At 36.3% G+C, this 25,596-nt stretch overlaps 2 protein-coding genes across 2 annotated transcripts; both read right to left on the bottom strand.

Moving 5' to 3' along the window:
- Positions 1 to 787: 787 nt before the first annotated feature.
- ap4e1 (adaptor related protein complex 4 subunit epsilon 1) lies at positions 788 to 13,889 on the bottom strand. Its single transcript, XM_030136545.1, has 21 exons — positions 13,577 to 13,889; positions 12,233 to 12,304; positions 11,991 to 12,114; positions 11,816 to 11,889; positions 11,614 to 11,735; positions 11,350 to 11,509; positions 10,707 to 10,873; positions 10,521 to 10,594; positions 10,315 to 10,437; positions 10,124 to 10,233; positions 9,902 to 10,041; positions 9,169 to 9,281; positions 8,945 to 9,063; positions 8,014 to 8,316; positions 6,864 to 6,975; positions 6,644 to 6,782; positions 6,298 to 6,553; positions 4,487 to 4,990; positions 4,213 to 4,403; positions 3,963 to 4,123; positions 788 to 1,676 (listed from the first exon to the last, which is right to left on the bottom strand). Exons 1-21 carry the CDS (start codon positions 13,715 to 13,717, stop codon positions 1,516 to 1,518), a joined length of 3,366 nt encoding a protein of 1,121 aa, XP_029992405.1. The 5' UTR covers positions 13,718 to 13,889; the 3' UTR covers positions 788 to 1,515.
- Positions 13,890 to 15,366: 1,477 nt separating this feature from the next.
- gnb5a (guanine nucleotide binding protein (G protein), beta 5a) lies at positions 15,367 to 22,798 on the bottom strand. Its single transcript, XM_030136976.1, has 11 exons — positions 22,551 to 22,798; positions 20,872 to 21,008; positions 20,505 to 20,546; positions 19,231 to 19,307; positions 19,004 to 19,136; positions 17,972 to 18,115; positions 17,780 to 17,871; positions 16,994 to 17,042; positions 16,785 to 16,881; positions 16,540 to 16,706; positions 15,367 to 16,446 (listed from the first exon to the last, which is right to left on the bottom strand). Exons 1-11 carry the CDS (start codon positions 22,684 to 22,686, stop codon positions 16,435 to 16,437), a joined length of 1,086 nt encoding a protein of 361 aa, XP_029992836.1. The 5' UTR covers positions 22,687 to 22,798; the 3' UTR covers positions 15,367 to 16,434.
- Between the last annotated feature and the right edge of the window lie 2,798 nt (positions 22,799 to 25,596).

Genomic DNA, 25,596 nt, shown 5'->3' with positions numbered 1-25,596 from the left:
ATGATTTACCTTTCTTTAAATGAAATTAATAAAAATATTTTCTGTAAGAATATAAATCCAATAAATATGTTTGTTCAATACTGCATTGATACAAAAATATAGTAATTGAAAAACACTAAAATTCCACCTCCGACCAAACTGACCAACCAAAAACATGAGTGCATAGATAATCATATTACACAGAAGCAGCACCTGTAGTACATGAAATAAAGTCTGCATGACAATGATAAATGGACATCTCAGAGAAACACCTTCAATGCTTTGTTTAAGACATGTATAAAGACATGTATAAAGAGAAAATATTCCCATCACAGATAAAAGTGGAGTTAAGTGGTGGTGGAGTTAGATTAATGTTAGCATAATGTGATCCTTGCAACAATACTTGCAGAAAAACAGTTTCTCATCCCTATCTGTAAATGCTTGTTCTTGTTCAAATAAAAGGTAAAGTAGCTAAAATGGTGCAAAAATGAACTTATTGCTTCATGTCTTTGAGCAGGTGCTGGGTGGTACCGTAATAGCACTACAAAACTAGAAGCACTCGGAGAGCGCAGACCTCCGCCAAGGCTGATCAGTGCCCCCCCACCCCCGATCACCACCAAAATTTAATCATTTCTTCCTTATCCCATTTCCAACAAACCCTGAAAATTTCATCCAAATCTGTCCATAACTTTTTGAGTTATGTTGCACACTAACGGACAGACAAACAAACAAACAAAAAGACAAACAAACAAACAAACAAACCCTGGCAAAAACATAACCTCCTTGGCGGAGGTAATAAATTTTAAAAAAATCTACCAAATGTGTGAAATCAGACACAAATGAACCAATGCAAGTCACACACTGGGTACACAATGTTAAATTATGTTTGCTTGTAATATCAACTGATCATCAATTTGGATGATTTAAAGAAAACAAACGTAAGATGGGATCAGTTGATAATTTTAAGATGTTAACCCTTGTCTAAACATTTAACTCAAAATGGGGTTTGCTGTCACGGCAGTGCTTCAGTGAAAAAGAGAACCAAAAAAACTACAGTAGATGAGGATGACGGTGGTCTAGTTGTGTCAGTGGAGGTGTTGTAGTGGAACACACATGACTATTAACTGGAACAAAATGTGTAGATTCATGTTTTTCTGCTCTCAGATTAAATCATACAAAGTATTAAATTCATCAAAATGCAAAGCTCCAAAAGTCATAATTCCATTTCATTCCTTTAAGACATATTTGTTTAAGTTATTCTGAAATATCAAACTTCCACAGAACCATACAACCTTTAGGCCCTGAGGTTATTACCACACCATTACGCATAGTAAACTGTAAACCTTCAAAATGTCTGAACAATTTGACTTAAAAATCAACAATATATGGACATAAAACCAAATCCTGCAAAGTAAAACGTGATGAAGGACTGCTCTGTTGCCTTCTCTACTCTGCCCACCACTATCCATGTCTTCTTCTGCAGTGCTTGAGTCAGTCAGGTCGTTGTGGAGCAGGTGGAGGTGTTGTATGTGGGTATCAGTGCTCCTGTAAAGCCCTCTGACAGTGGTATAACAGGCAATCAGGCAGGTCAGGAACTGGAGAGCGCAGCCACACAGCCAGCGTGCCGGCGTGCACACGACAGTGCATCAGACATGGCTGATCCTGGACCAGCTGGCATGCCACGATACCTTCCACACCTGTGAAGACAGTTACTACAGTTACCCCACAGCACACCACTAGGGCTCTGCAGTCAGTTTTATGTATGATTCATATGAATTTTAGGTATTTTATTCTAGAATTTGACCTGACAAATGTGAACAAAATTAAAATGAATGGTATTTAAATCCTTTCAAATCTGAAAGCATTCGTAGTTAATAAAATTTCTTTTAGATAATTTTGATAAACCTATTAAATTATTTATATTTTACCTTTGGTATCACTTAGTTACTGTTAGTCATAAATACAGCATAAATAACCGATGAAGACCTAAAAACCTACCAGCGACCAAAGGCATTTCATCTAAAATGTTTTAAAACTTCTGAATCCTGTCATTACATTTAAATAAATTAAGGTAAAATGCAGTTTCGCAGATTCTCAGCAACATCAGATACAACATATTTGGACATTCAGAAGCTCCATAGTGAATGTGGAAACACCACCATCTTCTGCAACATTGACTCACCAATAAAACCCATGTAATTAACAAATGACAGTGATTGTAGACATTTATTTTTATGCTCAGTTCATGTATAATATATACAGGGTTCATACACATTTTTCGAAGGTCAAATTCAAGCACTTTTCAAGCACTTTCAAGGATCTTTTTCAAAATCGCTTATCGCTGGGGTAAAATACATATCCACAGGGATACATATACTCATAATTAATTTTGTCACTTTTTATCACAATGTAGACCGTATTATGCTAAAAAACATCTAAAATTATATTTCATAATAGCAAAAAGTTTTATTAATTTACAGAGAACACAAAGTTTTATCCAAAAAAGGGGAAGCCACTTGGCATTCTTCAGACACACTCGCACCGAGACAAAAATTAGATAACAATTTACCTTTAGTCGACCTGAGAACACCTAGTAATTTTCTTTTTTGACATAAAGTTCTATTTTTCAAATTGTATCACCTCTCTGTAAGTAACTTTGGCTTGAGCTAATATTAAAAATAAATAAATCACATAATTGCAAGTGCTTTCAAGCATTTAAACTGAAATTCAAGCACTTTTCAGACTTTGAAAATGCAACATTGAAATTCAAGCATTTTCAAGAATTTCAAGCACCCATACGAACCCTGTATATAACATGTTTAACTGAAAAAAATCACTCTTTCTCCATTTTGATACGATAACCTTTGAATTTACTCTGAGCTTTTATCAACATCTACATGATCAGTAAATTACATATAAAAAAATAACTAATTTTCACTGCTAAATGCAAAGGATAATATTATAATAAAAGGTGCTAAATAACTTAAGACTATATGTAGAGGAAAAATTAATGTAGACGTTGCCACAAAAATATTTCTAGGCCTTTAAGAGGTACTCAACATTCGCCATGATCAAAAAATGAAGGGAAACCTTATCGTAAAGTAATTGAAATATCATGTGTCTGAATTGGTGAGATTAAATTAGGGGTAAATTATGAGGATACTGGATTCTTTTATTCAAACAACTGGAGAATTGGAGAAGGGTGTTTTTGAAGCAACTCTTCCATTATTTTAGGATTATAGTGACATTTTATACAATATGTGTGCTTCAGCTGCAACACTAGAGTCACTGAATTATTTATTACCATGCACTGATAGGATTTATTATCGGTTATATAAAGTTGGGTGGTCCTACCTAAGCTGTGACACACTCTAGATTTCATTTATTTATGAGACTCTTTGTGATCATTTATTTCATGTGACCTTTTAAAACAAGCTCCTATACAACACAATGTCACAGGTCCTGGCTGTTTTTACTGAGGTGTTAAAATCCAGCTTTATTTATTGAGGACCTGCAGTCGGGAAAATCTTAACTTGTTTCATTTTTATCCTCAAAGCATATATTCTATTGCTTAATTTATTATTAATGGTTTTATTGTTTTACCAACTTGGCATCTGTTGTTTTTACCACCTTTGTGAAACCTTAAATTATTCCTTAGGTTTTCCAGTTTATTGAATTGCCTTTCTATTGTTGTCATCCGTTTGTTCAAGTTGTGTGAATACACTGTAAATGTGGCTTATAGTTGAATATACTCTGAGATGAGATTAAATTCTGAGGTGAAAAGCTAATGCATAAACATATTTGGCAGAACAAGGTCAACTTCAATGTATATTTTAACACTTTGTCCGCATCATGCAGACTCCGTTGTACAAATATAGAGCAGCTCATGAACATCAAAAGTATGCTTGTGTAATGATTACTTATTCATTTCCAGATTAATGGCACAACGGAGTCACAGCATGAATAAATAAATGTGCATTCACCTATGATTTCCACAACATGAAGCTGAAGTTTCTTCTTCAGGACATTCAGCGTGGTTGTAAGAGGGTCTTGGTCATCATTGATCAGCGTCAGGTTCTGTTTCGTGTCCTGAGAAAAAGCCAACCACATCGACCCGTACTCTTCTGTTGACAATGTCAGCGGTCTGAGCGAACACACAAAAAGAAAATAAGTTAAAGTTCAAGGTTTAAGTTCTCATTCTCTTGTACACTAGCAAAGCAGAAAACACTTCACCTGATGAAGGTGGTTAGTGGGAGTTTGTGTGAGAATTGAATTGTCTGAGGAGTTCCACCGGGCAGCTGGTAGGACAGCATCCCGAGAACTTCCACATGAACTGAAGGCCTCTTCACAGTCACAGAATAGTGACACACTGCTACACTGTGGCTTCTCACCTCCTCTACTGGACTGTCAGTTATTAAAGATAGCTACAAAATAAAGGACAGCCATTAGTGCGATGGAATAATTACAATAATGTACAGCATCATTAATTTATGACACAATAATTTACCTTCAGTTCCCCAGAGTCAACCTGAAGCTGCATCTGCTGAAGGGCAGAGTCAGAGGAGTTGAAAATGAAAATGACTAACTGTAAAGAGTCCTCTTTCTGTACATGACAGGCTGACAGATTCACACTTTGGTTAGAGCACAGAGGAGTGATTTCTGAGTGGGAGAGTCCAGAGAGTTCTGTGGGAAGATGTGAACTGAGACACAAATCTTTAGGTTTGTCTGGTTCTTCATTATTGTGGATGAGAGAGGGGTTATTTTCCTTTACATCAGTTAACTCTTCGTGACAGTTTCCATTGGTAGTATCGAGGCTCTGAGATGCTTGAGGAGTCTGGTTGGTTGGTTCGGAAACGAGGTTTGAGTCCAATAGGCTGTTACAAAGTAAGTTATCTACAGGGCTGGGTGTGGAGCCAAGGGAGGTGGGTGTTTTCTCACTGGCACCTGAGGACGAGGCCCGACCTTGGGCTTTTCTTCTGAATCTCTGTGGTGTTGGGTCAGATTTTCCCATCTATTGGAAGACAAAATTTAAGTTGGAAAAACACACACAGGTTAATCTGTTTCAAAATTTAACTGCAGAAATGTCTTCAGTGGCCAATATTTTAACCAGTACAAATCTAGATTAATATCACTTTTCTAAAATTAAGCAGCAACTGAGCTTTCACAAAATACTGACACTGTTTACACCTGGTTTGGAAAAGCAGGTGGATGACCAATACACACCTGTGTCTATTACATCTCCAGTTGAACACTAGCTCTGAGATTTCTGGTAGAAGGACAAATGCATCAAACAAGCAAGAATAATTCATTTTTGTTAACTGCCACAACAGCATTGCTCTGATATTAGGGTTTATTTCCGCCATGACATTTTGAACACTGTTGTACAGAAGAGGGTTAGAACCACTGGAAAAAAAAACAATTAAGGTCCAATATATTTTTTTATTATTATTCTAAGAAAAAAGTCAGAATTCTAACTTTAATATCAGAATTCTGACATTTTTCTCAGAATTCTGACTGTTTTAAATTTTTTTTTATTATTGTTGTTCTAAGATTAAAGTCAGAATTCTGAGGAAAAAAAGTCTGAATTCTGACTTTAATCTCAGAATAATTACTTTAAAAATATATTAAAAAATATATTGGACCTTAATCTTTTTTTTTCCAGTGGCCCTAATCCTCTTCCTCACTGTTGCTCTTCAAAAGACTTGAAGAACTTGTTTTGCTTGACTTTGTTTTAAAGAAAAACAATAGTGCTTGAAATATCATGGCTACACTCATGTGCAGATGTTTTTCTAGTTTCACTCCTGTACACTGATTATTCGACACCCAGCAAGATAATTCATAAAGGAAATATGTGTGTGGTGGTGCTCTATTTCAACAAGGGGAGAGGGCACAGTCCAAAGGCTGTGTTGTGAGTCATGTCCTGCCTGATATATTTTCTGATTTATTTTGTGTGGTTTAGCTAAGAAAACAAAACTGTTTCAAGGACTAGCTCACATACATGGGCCATTCAAACTACTGTGATTTGCAGATGATAAGTCTAGGTACATTGTCACCAATACATTGGAACCTGCACTGATGACATATTTTAATTTCTATTGGTTGGATTCTTGTCACAGATGCAACAAGACACCTTTACGCCACAAAAGATATATGATCAAACGCACCCCTCCTCTTAGTTGATGCTGAAGCTTGTATTTGGTGGCATCCACTTGTGATGTGATCGCCCATGTCATATTATGAAACCTCATGTAAACAGGGTCCCTGTGTCTTTTCTTTATGTAGTGCAGCCCTGACTCAAACAGATGCAGCTTAACTCACCAGACACACAGAACTTTGGGAACCGAGGCCGACAAACAGGGAAGACGCCAGCTGCTGTTTGTCTTGCTCGAGTTCAGGGGTCACTGTGGGAGTGGGCGTCTGGCTTTGAGTGCTGTCAGCCTCTGCCTGTTGGCTGGGTGAACGGAGTGGACTGGGAACCTCCACCTGAGCAGTTTCCTCAACAGGTTCCCTCTGTGCTAAATACCCCTCCCTCCCCCAGACCCTCTTCACTCCATCCAGCTTTAAGGTTGTAGAGCTGAAACAACAACAAAATACCCAGTGTGTCCAAAACAGCCACACTTAAATATGCACCTGCCAGTAAAAGCAGCATGTTGTCTTAACGTACCCTCCTTTATGTGAGAGGTCGGTGCTATCTCCTGACAGACCAGAGCTCATGGACATCAGCGTAGGTGACTGCCTGTCAGCGATGCTGCAGGATGACATGCTGATGGGCAGGGAAAGGCTGTATGGCTCAAGGCTCAGAGCTGAAACAAACAGCAGTCAGAACAAATCAAAACATGTTCGTGCCAGATGTGCCACAGCATGACTACATTTAAACATTTTACCTTTTGCTTGAGCCAGCTCCTCTTGGCGCTGATGTGGAGGCTTGTATGGAGCAGCACCAGCAGCCAACGCCTCTGACACAAATCCATCCAGAAATGACAGAGAGGAATCCACCTGGAAACCCACACAGTTACAGGTTTAAACTCTGCTTTAGGGTAGAGAAGAAAGAATTGGGAAAAGTACAGCGGGACATATCTAATCTTTAATCTGTGGGGTTTTTTTCATTGAAACTGGACTTTTGTTTGTCTTTTGAGAATGGCTGCTTCTGTCCAATAGGTGTTACTTTATCTAAAATTACATGTACATTTTTGTTTCTGGTATTTATGTCTGAATGCATTTTGCAGTTACATGCATCATTATTCAGTGTTACATTGCAGACTAATGAGTGGATTTTACACCAAATCATAATGGAAACAATGTCATTGGATGCTTGTTGTGTAAAGTGTGCTGTTAGTGTCACCACCTTATATTTGAAAATATTTTTTTACCTTTTATACTTATGACCACTTACAAATTTTAAACACACACCGTGTGTATAAAAGATTTATAGTATGTTTTATATAACTTTAATAAAAGTGACAAAAATTTCAACTCTTGAGGGTCTGTGCGAACTTCAATCTGTAATCACCAGTTGTGGCTTTATTAACCGTTACTTTGTCACAAAAGACAGCATCAAAACTGAACACAATTACTACATTAAACAGTTATCAAGCAGGAGATGTTTCTATTCAGTATACTGTTTGTCAGGTCAATTCTGTGTTGAGCCCCACCCATCAGATAACTGCAGACATGCTACAACATCTTCTCTTTAGGTTGAAATAATGATCCCCATTATTTAAACCTGATACTGCCATTATTCAAAACAAATCTGATTCATTGACGACAAGCAAAAGCATGTTTTATTATCCCAGCAATCAGATAATTAGAGGTTACTGCGCTAACGAAGAAATATTAAGTTACATCATCTACTGCGGTTTTTAAAAAAATTATTTTTACAACAATTATAGATGACAAGTCTCAACAGCAGCAGGTATTTGAAAATAAATTAATTATGTTATTAAATATTTTGTTGTTATTAGTTTATCATCTCATTTCACTCAAAATACATTGTTAAACATAATGACTGATACGTGGCCCTGGCTTCAGTTTTACCTCCAGAGGCATCAGTCCGGCATCTCGTGGCAACACCCTGCCTCGCAGCTCAGAGTCTTGGCTCAGGTGCTGCAGCTCCTGTGCCCTCTGTCTCAGCACCGTGTCCATGGAGCTACTGTGTGTTTCATAAATGTCCTGGGCCACAGAGATAGCGACCCCTCCTTCACAGAGCTTTGTCATGGCCATGAGGACCCAGCTCTTGGTTTCACTGCTCGTGTGCTTCAGGTCCAGCAGCTTAGACAGAAGTGTCATAACTGTGGCTGGTTCAAGTTCTGCACTCAAATGGGAATATTCACCAAGGACCTGTTCAAGTAAGAGAAGGAGAGAGACTTCAGTGACTTAAACATACCAAGCAGAGATGGACATTAATGTGGAATGATGCTTTAAAGTCAGGTAAAGACGGTACACTGTTGTCATACATGCGGAGAGGAAGTTTTCATCCTACTTAAAGTTATTATGTGCAACATTTCTGCATCTAAAAATGACTAAGCCACTATCAGAGACTTGTGTACTGTATCAAATAACTTTCAAAAACAGAAGAATCTGCAATTTTACTGAATTTATTGACATATTTCATTTAGGCACCTGTTAAAAGCATCATATCCTCTTCATGACGTGAATATGTGTCACTAAGCATAACAGGACACAAGGTTATTGTTTTGACTGAGAGACACCTAGTGGAAGAAATTACATTCTGGATTCAGGCAATCAGTTGTTTTAAACTCTCTTAATGCAACTGCCAAATCACACTTCAGTCTTTAGTCAGAGCTGCCTGAGAGTTTCTCCATGATCTGATACTGTTTCTCAGTGAGTCTTTAAAAAATCTATATTTTTCACTTTTTTTTACTTTTATAATTTACTGTTGCAGTGGCTAAATTCTTGATGAAACCTCTTTTTCTTTTTGTTAGAAAACCAAGGCAAAAGTGCTCACCCAGCTGATGACTTGAAGGAAGCGCTGGGGCAGTTTGTTGGGTTCACTTTGAAGCAGAGAAACATATGAATCTACAGCAAAGAGCCGTAACTTCCTGTCCTCCTCATCGCTGTCAAACCCTAGGCCATTAGTGACAAATCAACATTCACACAATCAATATTAGTATCACATTGCTGAACTGATCTCGACTATCACAGCACAGGAGGAGTGTTTGGTTGTCTCACCCTCAGAAAGCAGCTTAAGGAAACTGTTTGGGATGTCAGGCTGCATCATGTCTCCACCCAGTGAAAACACTGTGTTCATGGTCTCAATGAACCATTCATTGTCAGGAGCATATGTATAATTTGTTATAGGAAAAAAAAAAAAACACTGAAATGACAGAGTATAAAAATATAACATCATGATAATTCATCAATGAATGTGACTGATGAAAACCCAAAACAAATATACATGTTGTCATTAATTTAATATACTTTGTACATCTCCAGTGGCTTTAGTGCAAAAACACGGAAGTCAAATATCTGCTACTTTAATTTTGCTTTTAGTCGTTTTATTTATTCCTACACATTTGACTCTTCAGTCGTGCTGTTTGTCCTTGTTTGTGAAGCATTTTGTAATGATAGTTTTGAGAGGTACAAGATAAGTTATAATTACTGTATTTTGAAAGATAACATTTGCAGTAGGATCTGGATTTAGCATTAAGATGTAGGGGATGAGTTTCTTGAATCAACAAAACAAAAAGAGTCTACTTTGGATTTTATAAGTGGCTGATATATATGCATTATACATCTACAATAATATATTACATATCATACCTTTATTATTCTGTTTCTAGTATAAAAGAACATTAAGCAACATATGACCCCTGCAGCTATATTTGTACTTTGGCCCCAAAACGAAGGAACCAACCACTCAATTATGTCACCAGGACAGATTTTAAACACTTCAAAAGGATATTTTTCTGCCAGTTCTGCCACCTTTCCAACCAAGTCAATAGTTGTGTAGTCATCTTTGCTGATGCGCAAAAAATCCAGCATCTTCTCAACAATGACTGTGACATTTTGGCCGTTAGTGATCCGAAAGAGCAACTCCAGTGTCTTTAAGGAAGAAGACAAACCCACATATCACCATGAATCATCAACAACACTGAAATCCAGAATACACCAGAATCTGCCTCACCTCACGCTTGATGATGAGATCAGGGTGATCCAGACATTCTATGATGGTCATTTGATGCTGCAGGGCCAGTTTAGGATCCTGCTGGACCACGTATGTGAGGGCCTTTAAGCCTACATTGAAACCAAATAAATAAAACAATTTAGATATGAAACCTTATTTGTCCACAGACTTTTATATCAATTGAATCTTACCTAGATATTTGAGGTTAATCTTCGGTGACAGAACAAAATTTCCAATACACTTTGCAGCCTTCTCCAATAGTTCAGATTTAGGCTGAATTGTGTAAATGCATTTCACACACTCATATAATATGGCTGAAAAAGATAAATACACAGTGTACATAAAAAGGCTTTTCAAAGGAGGACAGTTCCTAAATGTAATTTTACAGTGAACATACCATAGGTGATATTATGGTTCATCTCTGCTCTTCTTAACGACTCATCGAGGACTTCATACATGATTTCACTTGTGCTGTCAAATGAAAAGCAGTCTCTAACAAATCTATTTTCAATCTGGATAGAAAGTAAAGCCACATGATACAATGAGATGCACCTTATCAGGGGCCCAAACAAATAATAATTACCTCTGGTCATTTTTCCCAAGTAATGACAGTATTCTGAGAAGCTGAATCTGCAGCCAGGGAGCAGGAACACTGTGATAGTTAAAGTCCATGGGCAGTTTTCCTCCAACCACCTGCTTCAATATGGTGACAAAACTCGCCGTCAGGTCTTTATAGCCTTCTGAATTCTCCTGCAAAACAAGAAAATCACGTGACTGGACTTCATTATACCAACTTTTGTGCCAACGCTAATGTTGACATCTTTACAATCAACAACTCAGTTCAACTTAATTTATATAGCACCTCTGAGAATATATATATATATATATATATATATATATATATATATATATATATATATATATATATACAGTATATATATATATATATATATATATATATATATATATATATATATATATATATATATATATAATATAACACAGAAATAATATATTCAATTTCACAAAACAAAAAATTGCAACAATATATAATATGATGTTGAAAGATGACAGAACTAAATGAAATAAATTAAATTATACAACATAGGGAAAAATGAGAAGAAAAAAATTATAGAATAAAATAGATCAAATACTTAACAATAACATTACAACAAATTCACAATAATTTTTTTTTCTTTCCCACAGCATTAAGAAAAATAAATTACCTTGATCAGCTGTAAGTAAATGTGTAGCGAGGCTGTCATAACACCAGGATCCTTGTCACACAAAGCTTTGCGAAACTTGTTGTGGATGTGCTGAACTTGATTTGGTGCTATCAGGTAGAATTTGTACAGGGCCAAAACAGCTTTTCGTCGTATTATTTCTCTACAAAAATGTCACAAGCAACTACTATAAATGCGAACACTCAAACAGTGTTTTTCTCATAATCAGGATAAATAAATAAACATGTAGATAGACTTGTTACTTACTTTGGATGATTGAGTTTGTCCTCAACTAGAGGAAGGATTGCAGGGATCATGTCTTTGGGAAACATCTGACTGACAACAGTCAGAGCCATACACACCTCAATAAGGTTAGTACTCTGAAGATCCTGTAAATACACAACACATCAACGCTGATTCTACTTAATTAGATTCAAAATGGAAAATACAGTAAAAAGCTTAAACAGACCTTCAGTACAGTGTTGACAAGGAGAAGCAGTAGCTCATGACTTTCATTCAGAAACAGTGACACAGCCAGATAACCTGAAAAGTAACACACTAGTTAATTTTTGAACAAGGAAGGTGTATGAAATGACACTAAAGAGCTTATTAAAGATTTTCAGACAGTTATAAAAAAAACATACCAACTCTTTTATCCAAAACACTGCCTTGTTGAGCCAGTTTGATGGCATGAATATAGCTGAATGAAGCCTCATAGCCCAGCATTTCACAGTAGATTGCTCTCACCATCAGCTCCTTCATCTGCCTCTGAAACAGATCATGACACAAGGAACGCACCAAGCACATATCAGTACATGTAAGTATCACTGTGCCTGTTTAATTAGACTGATTCTTTTACAAAACCAATGTAACAGGGGAACTGTACCATGGAGGTGTTTGGGGAAGACACTTGATCTTTGATTGATGTTAGCTCACGTTGTATAAGTTTCTCTTCTTCCTGAAGAGAAAACAACATAAAAGAAAATTAAACAGAATCACTGTATGTGGGGAAATGTCATTCTCTGCTAGAACTAAAATTGTGCATTTTAGAATGAAGAAAAATTGATGTATATTGAACTGAAATGAAAATTAAACTGAAAAAACTACAATTACTATAGTCTCTGAACACTATGTAAAGTAACTGCATTCCTCTGTTCCTCTAGATTGTAAAGATAAACAATGTGCATTTTCCTTAGCTAATTTTGAGACAATTAATTCCCTCCCTGTTCAGTGAATCCCACATATCTTCAAATGTGTGGGTTTTGAATGATTGTGATAAGCAGGGATAAAGTTTTGTTTTAAGAGGTGGGTTTGCAATTCTCCTCCTGAAGCAGAAAAAAATAATTTTTCTCATCATGAAAGCTGTGTGCTGTCCTGAGAATACACATACAGTCGTGGAAAAAAATATTAGACCACCCTCTGTTTTCTTCAATTTCTTGTTCATTTTAATGCCTGGTACAACTATAGGCACATTTGTTTGGACAAATATAATGATAACAACAAAAATAGCTCATAAGAGTTTAATTTAAGAGCTGATATCTGGTCATTTTCCATGTTTTCTTGATAATAACCAAAATCACTTACGTTCTTACATCAATAGCTATGGCATTGTACTGCCAAAAACAGTGCTTTTAGGCATTCCATGTTTTCTTTTCTGTCTGTTTTAGTCACATGATACACACAGGAGTTAGTACTTGACTGCATAACCTTTTTTTTTTTTATGACTTTTGATGTTCTAATAATTTTTTCTGCGACTGTAGTTCTCACAGGGCAGCACATCGAATAGCATAAATTTATAGAGTAAATAATCCAACAGGTCAAAAAGCAGTTCAATGGCATCAACCTTATACATGCACAGCAGTAAAACGCCTTCTGCAAAATGGCTATTTTTATTATTCATACATTTCGCTGATTATAATGCCTTACATTTGCTTAAGTAAGGTTTTAGGAACAGATCCTTTACTTCAAACGGAGTATTTTCACTCTATGTTATTAGTTCTTAGGAAAATGGTCTGAATACTTCTAAAATAGGTTGTACGTCCATCACAAAGCAGTAGAGGCAGCAAGTGAACTGTAATATTATATATGTTTTTTCAAACGGTACTTGAACATAGCCTTTGACAGTTAGCTTAGTCTGCTTAGCAAGCTAACTAACGTTGAAGCATATTAACAACTCCCGCTACAAGGCTAATTTTATTTTGCTAGTCCACGTTTTATAGGAAATGCTTACATGTTTGGACGTTAACTCCGTGATTCCTCTAATGAGGTTTCCCAGTTTCGAGGTGGAGGACAGTTTTGCGGATCCAGGCTGAGAGTCTAAAGACAGGAGGCTCGGCAGAGCTGTCAGTGTTTTCTCCACAACATCACTCATTTTGGCAGCGAAAGGTGGGCCTGGCCGCTGGCAGCTCAGTCACAAACTACAGCTATTAAATCATCTGTCCATTCTACTAAGACTTTCCGACACTAAACAATGCGTTACGAATTACACACTTAAAAACAGTAGTGAAGGTAAAATGCAAGGCAATATTTCGGCCATTGTTTTGATTCAGCAGTGTCGTTGCGTCACTTCCGGAAGGTTTGATCACTTCCGGGAGTATTTGTGGAAGGTTATTTAAAAATTTGTAGTGTTCATCCTTCTGTAGTAAATATACTCCTGATCAAAATTTTAAGACCAGTTGAAAAACTGCATGAATTTACATTTTGCACTGTTGGATCTTAAGGAGGTTCTAAGTAGAGTTTCAAAATGCAAAAAGAAGAAATGGTAGTGAGACCAAAAAAAATTTTGTAAGCAGTTTATTGAAAACAACAGTTAAACTGAAATAGACTGTTCATCAGCCGATCAAAAGTTTAAGACCATAGCCTTTAAAAGCCAAAATCTGTGCAAAAATGTGGATTCAATGTCATTTTCTGTTAGGTATTAACACTGTCATGACCTCCTGATGTTAAAGGCAAAAAAGCTTTCTCTCGTTGAACGTGGTCAGATTGTTGAGCTGCATAAGCAAGGCCTCTGGCAACACGTCATCACTGCTGAGGTTGGACACAGTAAGACAGTCATTTTGAATCCACTGTCTGAACCTCAGGAGCAATGGCGCATTACAAGAGGCCTTACTTATGCAGTTCGACAATTTGACCAAGTTCAAAGAGAGAGAGCTTTTTTGCCTTTGCCATCAGGAGGTCATGACAGAGTGAATATTTGATAGAAAATGACGTTGAATCCACATTTTTGCATAGATTTTGGCTTTTAAAGGCTGTGGTCTTAAACTTTTGATCTGTTGATGACCAGCCTATTTCAGTTTAATTGTTGTTTTCAATAAATTGCAATAATTTTTTTTTTTTGTCTCACTCCCATTTCTTCTTTTTGCATTTTGGAACTCTACTCTCACTACTTAGAAACTTCTTAAGGTCCAACAGTGCAAAATGGAGATTCATGCAATTTTTCAACTGGTCTTAAAATTTTGATTAGGTGTGTAAGTCACAGTCAGTCTGCCACATATAATGACAAAGGGTAGAAGAACTGTATAAAGTTGATAAGTAAAGCTCTTCAATTCTTAAACCTGAAATAAACAAATGTTAGCTTACTGAGGCTAGTGTTCACTACATCTGTCAAAATGCATCTTTATGGATGATGTAGAATAAAGGTTGTGTGACGTATTCGTGCACGTGTTGTGTCAGCTCTTTACCTATGCTGCCCAGTTCCAGTGGAAGATAAAAGTAATATTTTGTCAGCAAACAGCTGAACACTAAATGAAGCAAGGTGGTGTAAACAGTATTGAAGGCACATTAAAACATGATATACTGAAGGTAAAATGATGGAAAAATTGTACTAATCACTGCATTTGAGTTAAATAAATACATTTACCCTTTCAACCAAAACTGGTACTGAACTAAAGAAAGAAGCTAAAATGAATGGACATAAAGGTTGGTTTTAAGGGACTCTGATAATGGCTTTTAACACTATGCAAACAAGTAACTTATTTCATTGTCGGGTTGATGGTAATGAAGATAATGAAGAAACAGTCATGATATTCAAAACTCAGTTTATTATGTTTGTAATATCTTGATAAACAGTGTCCTGTATAACTGTACACTAAACTACAATAAAATAATTACATTAAATATGAAATTACAGCCATTGGACAACTGCACGAAAAGGAGTACATTCTAAGAATTCAAACATGTTTTATATGTTGGTATTTATATATCTAGTGGGGGACCACAGGGTCAGGGTGTCTGCAGTGACTGAATGTGCACATCGAGCAGTAAATGGCTTTAACAGCTGGGAAAACTAACATATATGAGAGGTAAACCAAACTTTGAGATCATGGGATGGATAGTCGCCATCATCTATTTTAGGTTTACCCTTAAATGTGCTTTTACACTGGAGTAATATTGGCAGGTGAGTTGCTTTTAAGAACAGGAAAAGGCTTATTTGGGCGCAGGGTGTCAAACATACATTTGCTTCACATCTCAGTCTTTAATAAATCAGATATTTGTATCTTTAATCCTAAATTGTGTGCAAAAGATTCTCCATATCAGACATTAAACTACCTCTAATATTGACATATTATGCTAGAACAGCATTTCAAACACACAAGCCACATCCTCTCATCAGTTTCCCTCTCTTTTTTTCAATAAGTACATCAAACTAAATCAAGTTGTGGACCTCTGTTCTCTTTCTTTTAGCAATTATTTTCTACAGACTGCATACCTGCATTCTTCTTTTCCCAAAACATAAATAAACAAATAATTTCCTTCAAGTGGGAACATACAATACATCAATTTATTGTGTCACTTCTATCCTAGACGGATGCTATTCACTACCAGTGTTATTTTCTGTAATATACATTTTACATCATAAGTACTTCTGTGCAATTTCTTTCAGTTATATTCAAATACAAGCGTGCCATTTGGTTTAATTACTGTCTAAAATACATCTACCCTGGCCGTGGGACTGCAGTATATATACAATGCTATTGATATGCCCTATGTACAACCAGAAACTGAGTCTCTATCTCTGTGATTGTACTCTAGCAAACTGAAATGGTGGTGTGTCTTCAAATAGGTCTGTCCACCTGTAACTCTGTGTCCTTAAGCCCAAATCTGAAAATAAGAAAGAGCAGATTTTACCCAACAGAAACGCAAACATCACTGTAGATTCAAATATTTTTAGATCAGAGAACAGATGGCTCTTACCCGCAGAGTGTGGTCCCAGGAGCCTGTGCAGAAAGCGGTCCCATCAGGGGACACTCGCAGTGTGCTGACACGGTTCTCATGTCCAAACAGAATCGAAACCCGTGTTCCTTTGAGAACATCCCAAACATTTATGGTGTAGTCATTGTAGCCACCAAACAGTAGCCTCCCTAGAAGTGGAAAGCGTGTCAAATGAAAACTCTTTCATATAAACAGTTGAAAGTTCGGGTGAGCAAACCGTTTCTTACCACTGAGAGAGAAATCAACACTGGAGACCCCAAATATGATGCTCTCTTTGGAATAAATAGCCACTTCTCTGTCTGCTCTTAAGTCATAGAGCCGACACTGTAACAAGAAAAAATATGTGAAGTTTCAGGAGATTTCAAAGTATGTTTCAAGAGTAAGTAAAATCAGAGCAGTTTAAGATCAAATCAGTAAAAAACATCTGCCTACGTACTGTAGCATCATCTGAGCCAGATGCAAATGCATCGCCACTTGGGTAATATCTGTTGGAAAAAGACAAGAAGCCACAGTTAGGAACAATATAACATTAACTTTTGACTTCTGGTATGAAATATTTCTATTATTGGAATGCAGTGTTTTGCAATGTTGCAATATTCTAACAAGGAAAGTGTAGTACAACCAATAGACATACCTGGAGATTTGGTGTTATAACTAAACTGAAGTCTAGATGCTTTAATCACTGCAATATAATTGTTACAGATATACAGTGGAGGAGAATCCCAGCTCCATAAAATAAAAGTCCTGCCATGTATTTGTTCCAACCATTCACTGAACCAGCCCATTTTGATGATCACAACTCCTCATCCAGGTACATGGGATAATTAGTGGAATCACCCGTGTTAAGTGAACACGTAGAACCAATACATGGCAGGATTTTTACTTTATGGAGCTGGGATTCTCCACCACTGCAGATATGACCCCAACTAAAAATAACTAAGACCCAAACAGCAACAGATATAACAAAACAAAACAAAAAAAAATCACTGGGCAAAGAGCCAAAGATGTATTAAAATTAGAGACGCAACATTAACAGTATGAGAAAAAAAAAAGAGAATAATCTATCATCACTGTGGTTCACAAAATTTACTCTGTGAATGGTTTAAATATATTATTTACATAAAAATATACATTAAAAATATACAAATAAATATAGACATCGGCGCTTTAAGTGCAGACACCTCATAACATTAAATGAAGGCAGTTGTAAACAGTCACCCACCGGACACTGTTTATGTCTGATTCATGAGTTTCAAAGGACTGAATACACTGTCCTGAACGCATGTCCCACACATTGGCCTTCTTATCACAGCCCTGCAAGAACAAACAACACAGCATGGCAAAATGCTTTAAATAATTCAATACAGCTAAAGTGGTGAGAAAGTCAAAGCTGAGAAGGAGGCGGTGTCCTCACCCCCGAAACAAATGTGTTCCCAGTCTCAGAGGGGGCCAGGTCCAGACAGAGCACGTCAGCGGCGTGTCCATGGAAACTCTGCAACAGCTGCCCGCTCTCAACATCCCACAAAGCACATGTTCCATCACCACTGGACGTCAGGATCTTTAACACAAGAAGAGGAAATGGTTCCCCTTAAGTCCAGTAAAAGTCAATACTGCTATAAATGGACTGAATCATGTGACCAGGGCATCAAAGTGGCTGCTGGGAATTATTAACAAAGTGGGGGAGCAGCTTTTATTGGAATAAAGGAAGAAGTGATTCCTCATTAAATAATAAGGCACAGATACAATTATTTGTACCTATTTTAAAGGAGTGATATTTTGCTTTTTAAATGGAATTATGCTTTTTAAAATATTTCCCTGTGGTCTATATAAACTGTAAATGCTCTGCTTGGGTCTAAATTCTTCATTAATTAAACTCCACAGGCCCATCTTCAACCCTATTTCTGAGTAATGTTGACCATACTGCTCTGTCCCGGTCAGCCACTAACACAACCAACAACTGAACATTTTAGGTAATCGGCTCAAAGTTTGGGCATATTTTCAGTATGGACTACAACCACTGCTGCTGATAAACAGTTATGGCATATTCAGAGAAATGTTCGTCTGAAGTTTTGACCTTATATGTGCAAATGTCATGACGTAACTAGTTATAGATGCAACAAATTAAGAAGGAATTAAAACAGGTTGTAGAAATCCACTCGATTTTTGCTGGAATGAATATAAAGTTAGCTTTGCAGCAAATGGATGGTTCAAATTCTAACTTTTTGTATTATTAGGGTCCCCAAATACACAAATAAATGTACCAAAGACTAATAAAAGTGGGTTTAGCAAAATATGATCCATTTAAGTCAAAGAAGAAAAACATATAAGCCTATGAATACTGTATTAATAATTATATATCTATAAATGTTAACTGTGATGCTTCAGAGTTCAGGTGACATTATTCTTTAAACATATTAATACAGAATATGTAAATAAATAATCTCACCTGCATATCTGAGTTGGTGAAGCTGCAGGCAGACAGATAGTTTGTGTGCATGGCCACTGACTTCTTCTTCGCAGCCAGGTTCTCATTTTTGTCCAAGGACAGAGGATACACTGAGCACTTGTTATCCAGGCCACTGTGTCAGAGGACAAAGGCAGTTTACAAAAAAATCTGATAATAGAACAGAAGGTAAAACACATTTATCTTATCAAATGTTGTACGATACACACCCACAAGCTACAGCACAGCCGGACGGGGCGTAGGCACACGCCATCACCCAGGTGCAAGGCATTGTCACAGCATGCTCCTAAAACATCAAAGAAAATGCATGAAACACACTGAGATGAAGCTAATTCATTAGACATAATACGAGGAGAACAGCAAGCTTTAGGGTGTTAAATAATAAACACTGTATGATAGATGAAACAGTGCTGCAGGTCATTTTTGTGATCAGACTTAATTTTCATGAACTGTTCCTTGAAAATCATTTAATCAGGATTTGTGTTCTGATGTGGCAATCACTCTAGTGACAGGCTAATTAACAGGATGACAATTAATCTGGTTCCTTAAACAGCACCATGAGATTTTGAGGCACTGGCCTGCAATTATTTTGTGACACTGGTAACAAAACATGAATTCAGGCACATCGGTATGAAAAGTAGCACAGATTGTGGCAGCGTGAGTGTAGCTACTCTTGAACAATGTTAATACTTCAGACGAAAAAGAAAATGAGTGCTTTCCAGACAGATCTACATAACTGAAACAACTGCAATAGTAATACATATTGAAGTTATGCAGTATTGTGCATTTTGTTATTTCTATTAAATTGTTGGATTTTATCCAATGCAAAAAGATGCCTGCCCCTATCTATAATCTGACAGATCTGTCAGTAAGTATGGAATTAGTTACAAACATTACTACATTTTACCTTTTCTGAATTGATAAAGAATACTCTTAGTCTAAGTTATATGTTACTATTATTATTTATACTCCTAAATAACACCATTCACAGAGATGGAAGAGGTCTTCAGATCCTGTTTGATGTAAAAGTAGAAATGCTACATGAGTAGAAATTCAGTAACTTAAATAAAATCTTTAATATCACAAACACTCAATATGCAGAACATTCCTTTGTAAACTGACATAATAGAATCCTCTATTATTCTCTTTTTATAACAAAGAAATGAAATTTTGGATCAACTTCAGATACATATACTATAATAGATACTTATTGGTAGATTAACACACAGTATAGCATAGAAACATGAGGGGTTTTTTATATAAAAAATAAGAAACTGTTAAATGAGGAACAAGTGTCAAAAAACACAATATTTCCGTTTGAAATAGGTATGATAGAGAATAAAACACTACAAAATGTAAATACCTTTCTGTCACTGAATCACCGTTCACATTCTACCACCGTTTTTCATTTTGTATTATAATAAATGTATGAAAAATGTGTTTCATTTAGCTTTTCTTATGGAGAGTAGAAAAATGAAGTCACCTTGTTGGTGGTGAAGGCATCCCATACTATCACTTTTCCATCCTGCACCGAGAGATTAGAACATATCACACAGAAAAAACAATCAGTGACATTCATGACACAATTTTCTCTAATATTGATATAATAATCCTCAACTTTACTCTGAGCTTTTATGAAGATCTACATGATTAGTAAATTAAATGTTTGAAAATATCAGATTTTCACTGAAAAAACAAAACATACAGAACATAATATCACAATAAACGGTGATAAACCACTTAAAGACAGCGAAATATAGAGAAAAATTCCTTTTGGAACAGCCACAAATGTCACACTGGGTCCTTCTGGGTTATGGCAGAAAAGAAGGACGTAACAGGATGTGTCTGACCTGTGAGGAACTGACGATCCTCCTCTTGTCCTTACACCAGTCCATGCACAGAACTTTGTTTCCATGTCCTTTCAGAGTTCTCCTGGTCTTCATCACAAACTGGCCAAGCCCCTCCACCTTCTCTGCCACCTGATGTACTGCACGCGCGCGCGCACACACACACACACACACACACACACACACACACACACACACACACACACACACACACACACACAGGTTTACATTAATTTACTCTTCCATGCTACACCCCTGGGTTATTATTCCACAGAGCAGTGAGGATTAAACTACAGCAGGCCTACGTATATGGAGGAATACAGTTGCAGAAAAAATTATTAGACCATCAAAAGTCATCAAAAACAATAGTTATGCAATCCAGTACTAACTCCTGTGTGTCTTGTGACTAAAACAGACAGAAAAGAAAACATGGAATGCCTAAAAGCACTGTTTTTGTCAGTACAATGCCATAGCTACTGATTTAAGAACTGAAGTGATTTTGGTTATTATCAAGAAAACATGGAAAATGGCTAGATATCAGCTCTGAAATTAACCCTTTCATACATACTGGTCACTTCAGTGGACAGGTATTCTACAGCTGTTCTCTTGTATATTTATAGGTTTTGTTGTTTTAGTTCCATATCAGCCGACACAGTGGACACTCATGCACCATCCCATAATACACTGACATTCATACCATTACTGTAACTTTATGTTCTTGATAAACCTGATCTGCAGTAACATGACTGAGGGTAAATCAAATGCTAGTTGTTATTAGACTGTAATTAACAGTTTTCTAAAAACAAAAAGTTTTTAATTTTTTTTTTTTTTTAAATATTATCTCCATGAAGTGAGTAAGAAATAGTATTAGAATATGATAAAAGGTGAGAAAACATCAGATTACCTTCATCAAAAATGCTTTTGTTTCATAGTTTTCACACTTTCTGATATTGCATTTTACATACATGTTTCTTTACTTCAAAAATTAAACACATGGTGTCCAAATGAGTGGATATTTTTGTAACTCTGTGAAAAATAAGTTAATTAAAAAAAAAATTCAATGTCATTGTTTTGGTCATGCCTAAAGAGGAATAAAAACACTTAAGAAAAAAATCTTAACTAAGGTTCTCATAATTCATGCATCAAAGGGTTAAACTCTTATGAGCTATTTTTGTTGTTATTATTATATTTGTCCAAACAAATGTACCTTTAGTTGTACCAGGCATTACAATGAACAAGAACTGAAGAAAACAAGCGTGATCTAACATTTTTTTTTCTCGCGACTGTACACTGAAGTGATCCCATTTTTTAGTCTGAATAGTGCTCAGAATGCTTGTAGAATCTGATCCAATACAAACAATGTGATCTTTAACGCTCTGAGTGTTTTCTTTACAGCTGAGACGCGATTGGACAGCCTTACTACATAGAGATGAGGATGGAAGGATGGATAGATGGAGGGATGGATGGATGCACTGGGCTGTAAAATGGAGAAGGAAACAAACAACCATGAAATCGAAGCCAAATCAGGTCAATAAACGTGTTTCTGCAAAGCCAAACCGGAGTAAAATCGGCGCCGTTTCCCCTCAGACATGAGCCCACTCGGTACAGTGGGTATTCTGTGTTATTTGTCCTGTGACAGTGGACGCGCAGGGGTGAACCAAGGCCTCTCCATTTTCACTCACACTCGACATCGTGCAGCTTCGCTCTTTCCTCCTCCAGCTTCGACTTGAGCGTCTCCGACTCCGTTTTGAGGTGGGCCAGGGTCTCGTTCAGCTGTACCTCCTGTGTCGCCATTTCAGGAATTAGAGGGGATCTCATATATTTCCTTTGTGCAGGCAGCAATCGGCAGCGAAAAGGCTTAAAGCGGAGCTAACAGCTGATGCTGCTGTCATGACGTCACAGGAGAAGATGCTCCTCCAGGTTCAGAGGAGGAGGGTCCAGCATCCGCATCCTGATGAGGAAGAGGAGGGGGAGGGGAGGGGGAGGAGGCTGCAGCACGGCCTCATACACACCAATGAATAACACTGGGTTACACTACATATCGGTCTTTAATGGTAAAATGAGTGACTATTTCATTAACTGTTTATGTTTAGGAGCTAATTTTGTGATTTTTTTTTTTTTTTTTTTTGTAAATTAAAATTATATTTAAATTGTTGCAGTGCCGCCTAGTGGACATAAAGAGAAACATACATATATTGTCGGTTTTTTGTTCCATAATTTTAATTAACCCTTTCTTGCATGAATTATGAGAACCTAATCAAGATTTTTTTTTCCTAAGTGTTTTTATTCCTCTTTAGGCGTGAAAAAAAAAAATGCGATTGAACATTTTGTTATGAACCTATTTTTCACGGAGTTGCAAAAATGTCCCCCCAGCTGGACACCACACGTTTAATTTTTGAAGCAAAGAAACATGTATTTACTGATATACTGTGTGAAAACTATGAACGATTTTTTTATTAAAAATGCTGCTAATCTGATGTTTTCAGATGTCATATTTTAACATACTCTAATACTAGTTATTAATCACTTTATGGAGATTATACGCAAAAAATTAACTTTCAGTTTAAAAAAACCTGTTAAATACAGTCTAATAATAATAACAAGCAATTAACTTACACTAAAACATGTTAGTGAAGATGAGGTTTATCAAGAACAGTAAAGTTACAGTAATGGTATGAGTGTCAGTGTGTGAGATGATCCACTGTGTTGACTGATATGGAACTAAAACAATAAAATCCATGAATATACAAAAGAACAGCTGTAGAATAACTGTCCACTGTAGTGACCACTATGCATGAAAGGGTTCATCAAGATTTTTTTTTTTCCCTGAGTGTTTTTATTCCTCTTTAGGCATTAAAAAACAATGCAATTGGAGATTTAAAAAAAAAAAAAAAACATTTATGAACCTATTTTTCATGGAGTTGCAAAAATGTCCACTCAGCTGGACACCATGTGTTTAATTTTTGAAGCAAAGAAACATGTATTTACTGATATACTGTGTGAAAACATTTTTAATACTGCTAATCTGATGTTTTGTCACATTTGAACCTCCTCCAATACTAGTTATTACTCACTTCATGGAGATAATATGCAAAAAAAAAAAAAAACACCTTTTTGTTTAAAAAAAAAAAAAAAAAAAGCTGTTAATTACAGTCTAATAACAATATCAAGCAATTTTTTTTACACTTAAACATATCACTGCAGATTAGGTTTATAAAGAACAGCAAATTTACAATAACAGTATGAATTGCAGTGTATAGGATGATGCATAAGTGTCCACTGTGTTTGCTGATATGGAACTAAAACAGCAAAATTAATGAATATACAAAAGAACAGCTGCAGAATAGCTGCCCACTGTAGTGACCACTATGCATGAAAGGGTTAAAGTGTCAGTATGTGATATCCAGTGACATTTAGTGGTGAATCAACTGTATACTCCTCCTCTCACCCTTCCCTACAATGGCTGCAAAAAATATTAAAGTTAATGATAGGCTACATTCACACCAAAGGTTTTAATGCTCAGTACTTTTTTTTTCTGATATCGGATTTAACACTAGTAATTTTTCATGTTTGTATTATTGTATTGTAATATATGCCATTACAGGTTTGTACTACACATATTTATTGTTTTAACCCATAAAGACCCAGTGGTACCTCTGTGGCAGTTCACAAATTATTTTTTCTCTATGTTTAACCTTTCTTAAATGATTTATCACAATTTATTGTAATATTTATCCTCATTAGTTTGAGGGGTTTTTTTTCAGTGTAAATCAGGTATTTCCCTATATTCAATTCAGTGATCATGTAGATCTTTATTACAACTCAGAGTAAATTCAAAGATTATTATATCAAAAGCAGAGAAAACTGAAGAAAAAGTGACTTTTCAGTAAAATCTATCATTAACTGAACATAAAGCAAGTGTGTCCATCCACTGTCATTGATTCAACTCCATGGACTTTACTGGTGAATCAGTGTTGTAGAAGATGACAGTGTTGCCACGGTAACTACAGAGTCTCTGAATGTCCAAATGGGTCATATCTGATGACCATGAAAAGACGACAAACTGCATTTTACGCCAATTATTTACATGTATTGATAGAATTAGTGGCTCAGCAGATATTGAACAGTCTAAATCAGAAGTTGGTTTTGGTCACCAGTAGCTGTTTGGGCCTATATGAGTTAAAGTACCTTCATGTGTTTTGTATTTATGAGTCTCAAACACATTTAAACTAAAAGCAGTTTTATTCAGTATAGATAGTACACTTTTGCCTATAAAGTTAGAATAATTTTGTTTTCAGACACATTGTTCTTTTTATTCTTATTTATACACATCAGTCATCACCTTTGATCTGGTGTAATGATTACATACTGAGTCCCAGTTATACTTTATCTATCAAGAATAAATCACATTAGTTGAAAAAAATATAGCACAATTTATTTTCATTTTTAAAAAATTTAATAGCATTTATGTTTACTTTAATTAATAATAATAATAATAATGGATTGGATTTATATAGCGCCTTTCTAGACACCCAAAGCGCTTTACATTATTGACTCATTATTCATTCACTCTCACATTCTCCCTCTGGTGGTGGTAAACTACATCTGTAGCCACAGTTGCCCTGGGGCAGACTGACAGAAGCATGGCTGCCATTTTGCACCTACGGCCCCTCCGACCACCACCAAACATTCATACACCAGGCAAGGAGGGGGAAGTGTCTTGCCCAA

This window comes from Sphaeramia orbicularis, chromosome 6 (assembly GCF_902148855.1).
Source record: "Sphaeramia orbicularis chromosome 6, fSphaOr1.1, whole genome shotgun sequence".
Taxonomy (NCBI): Eukaryota; Metazoa; Chordata; class Actinopteri; order Kurtiformes; family Apogonidae; genus Sphaeramia; species Sphaeramia orbicularis.
Note: the sequence above shows the minus strand (reverse complement) of the source record. Positions and strands in the feature narration are given on the sequence as shown.

What these genes read in the sequence shown, in the direction of transcription:
- ap4e1 (XM_030136545.1), bottom strand. Translation starts at nt 13,717, where the DNA reads ATGAGTGATGTTGTGGAGAAAACACTGACAGCTCTGCCGAGCCTCCTG. An exon ending in GTGGCAGAACTGGCAGAAAA is followed by an intron (nt 9,282 to 9,901) that starts ATATCCTTTTGA and finishes AACAAATTATAC; the next exon opens with ATATGCTCCTGACAATGAAT. An exon ending in CCGGACTGATGCCTCTGGAG is followed by an intron (nt 6,976 to 8,013) that starts GTAAAACTGAAG and finishes GTGGGTTTCCAG; the next exon opens with GTGGATTCCTCTCTGTCATT.
- gnb5a (XM_030136976.1), bottom strand. Translation starts at nt 22,686, where the DNA reads ATGAGATCCCCTCTAATTCCTGAAATGGCGACACAGGAGGTACAGCTG. An exon ending in GGCTGTGCTGTAGCTTGTGG is followed by an intron (nt 19,137 to 19,230) that starts GTGTGTATCGTA and finishes CCTCTGACACAG; the next exon opens with TGGCCTGGATAACAAGTGCT. An exon ending in TCACCAACTCAGATATGCAG is followed by an intron (nt 18,116 to 19,003) that starts GTGAGATTATTT and finishes CTTGTGTTAAAG; the next exon opens with ATCCTGACGTCCAGTGGTGA.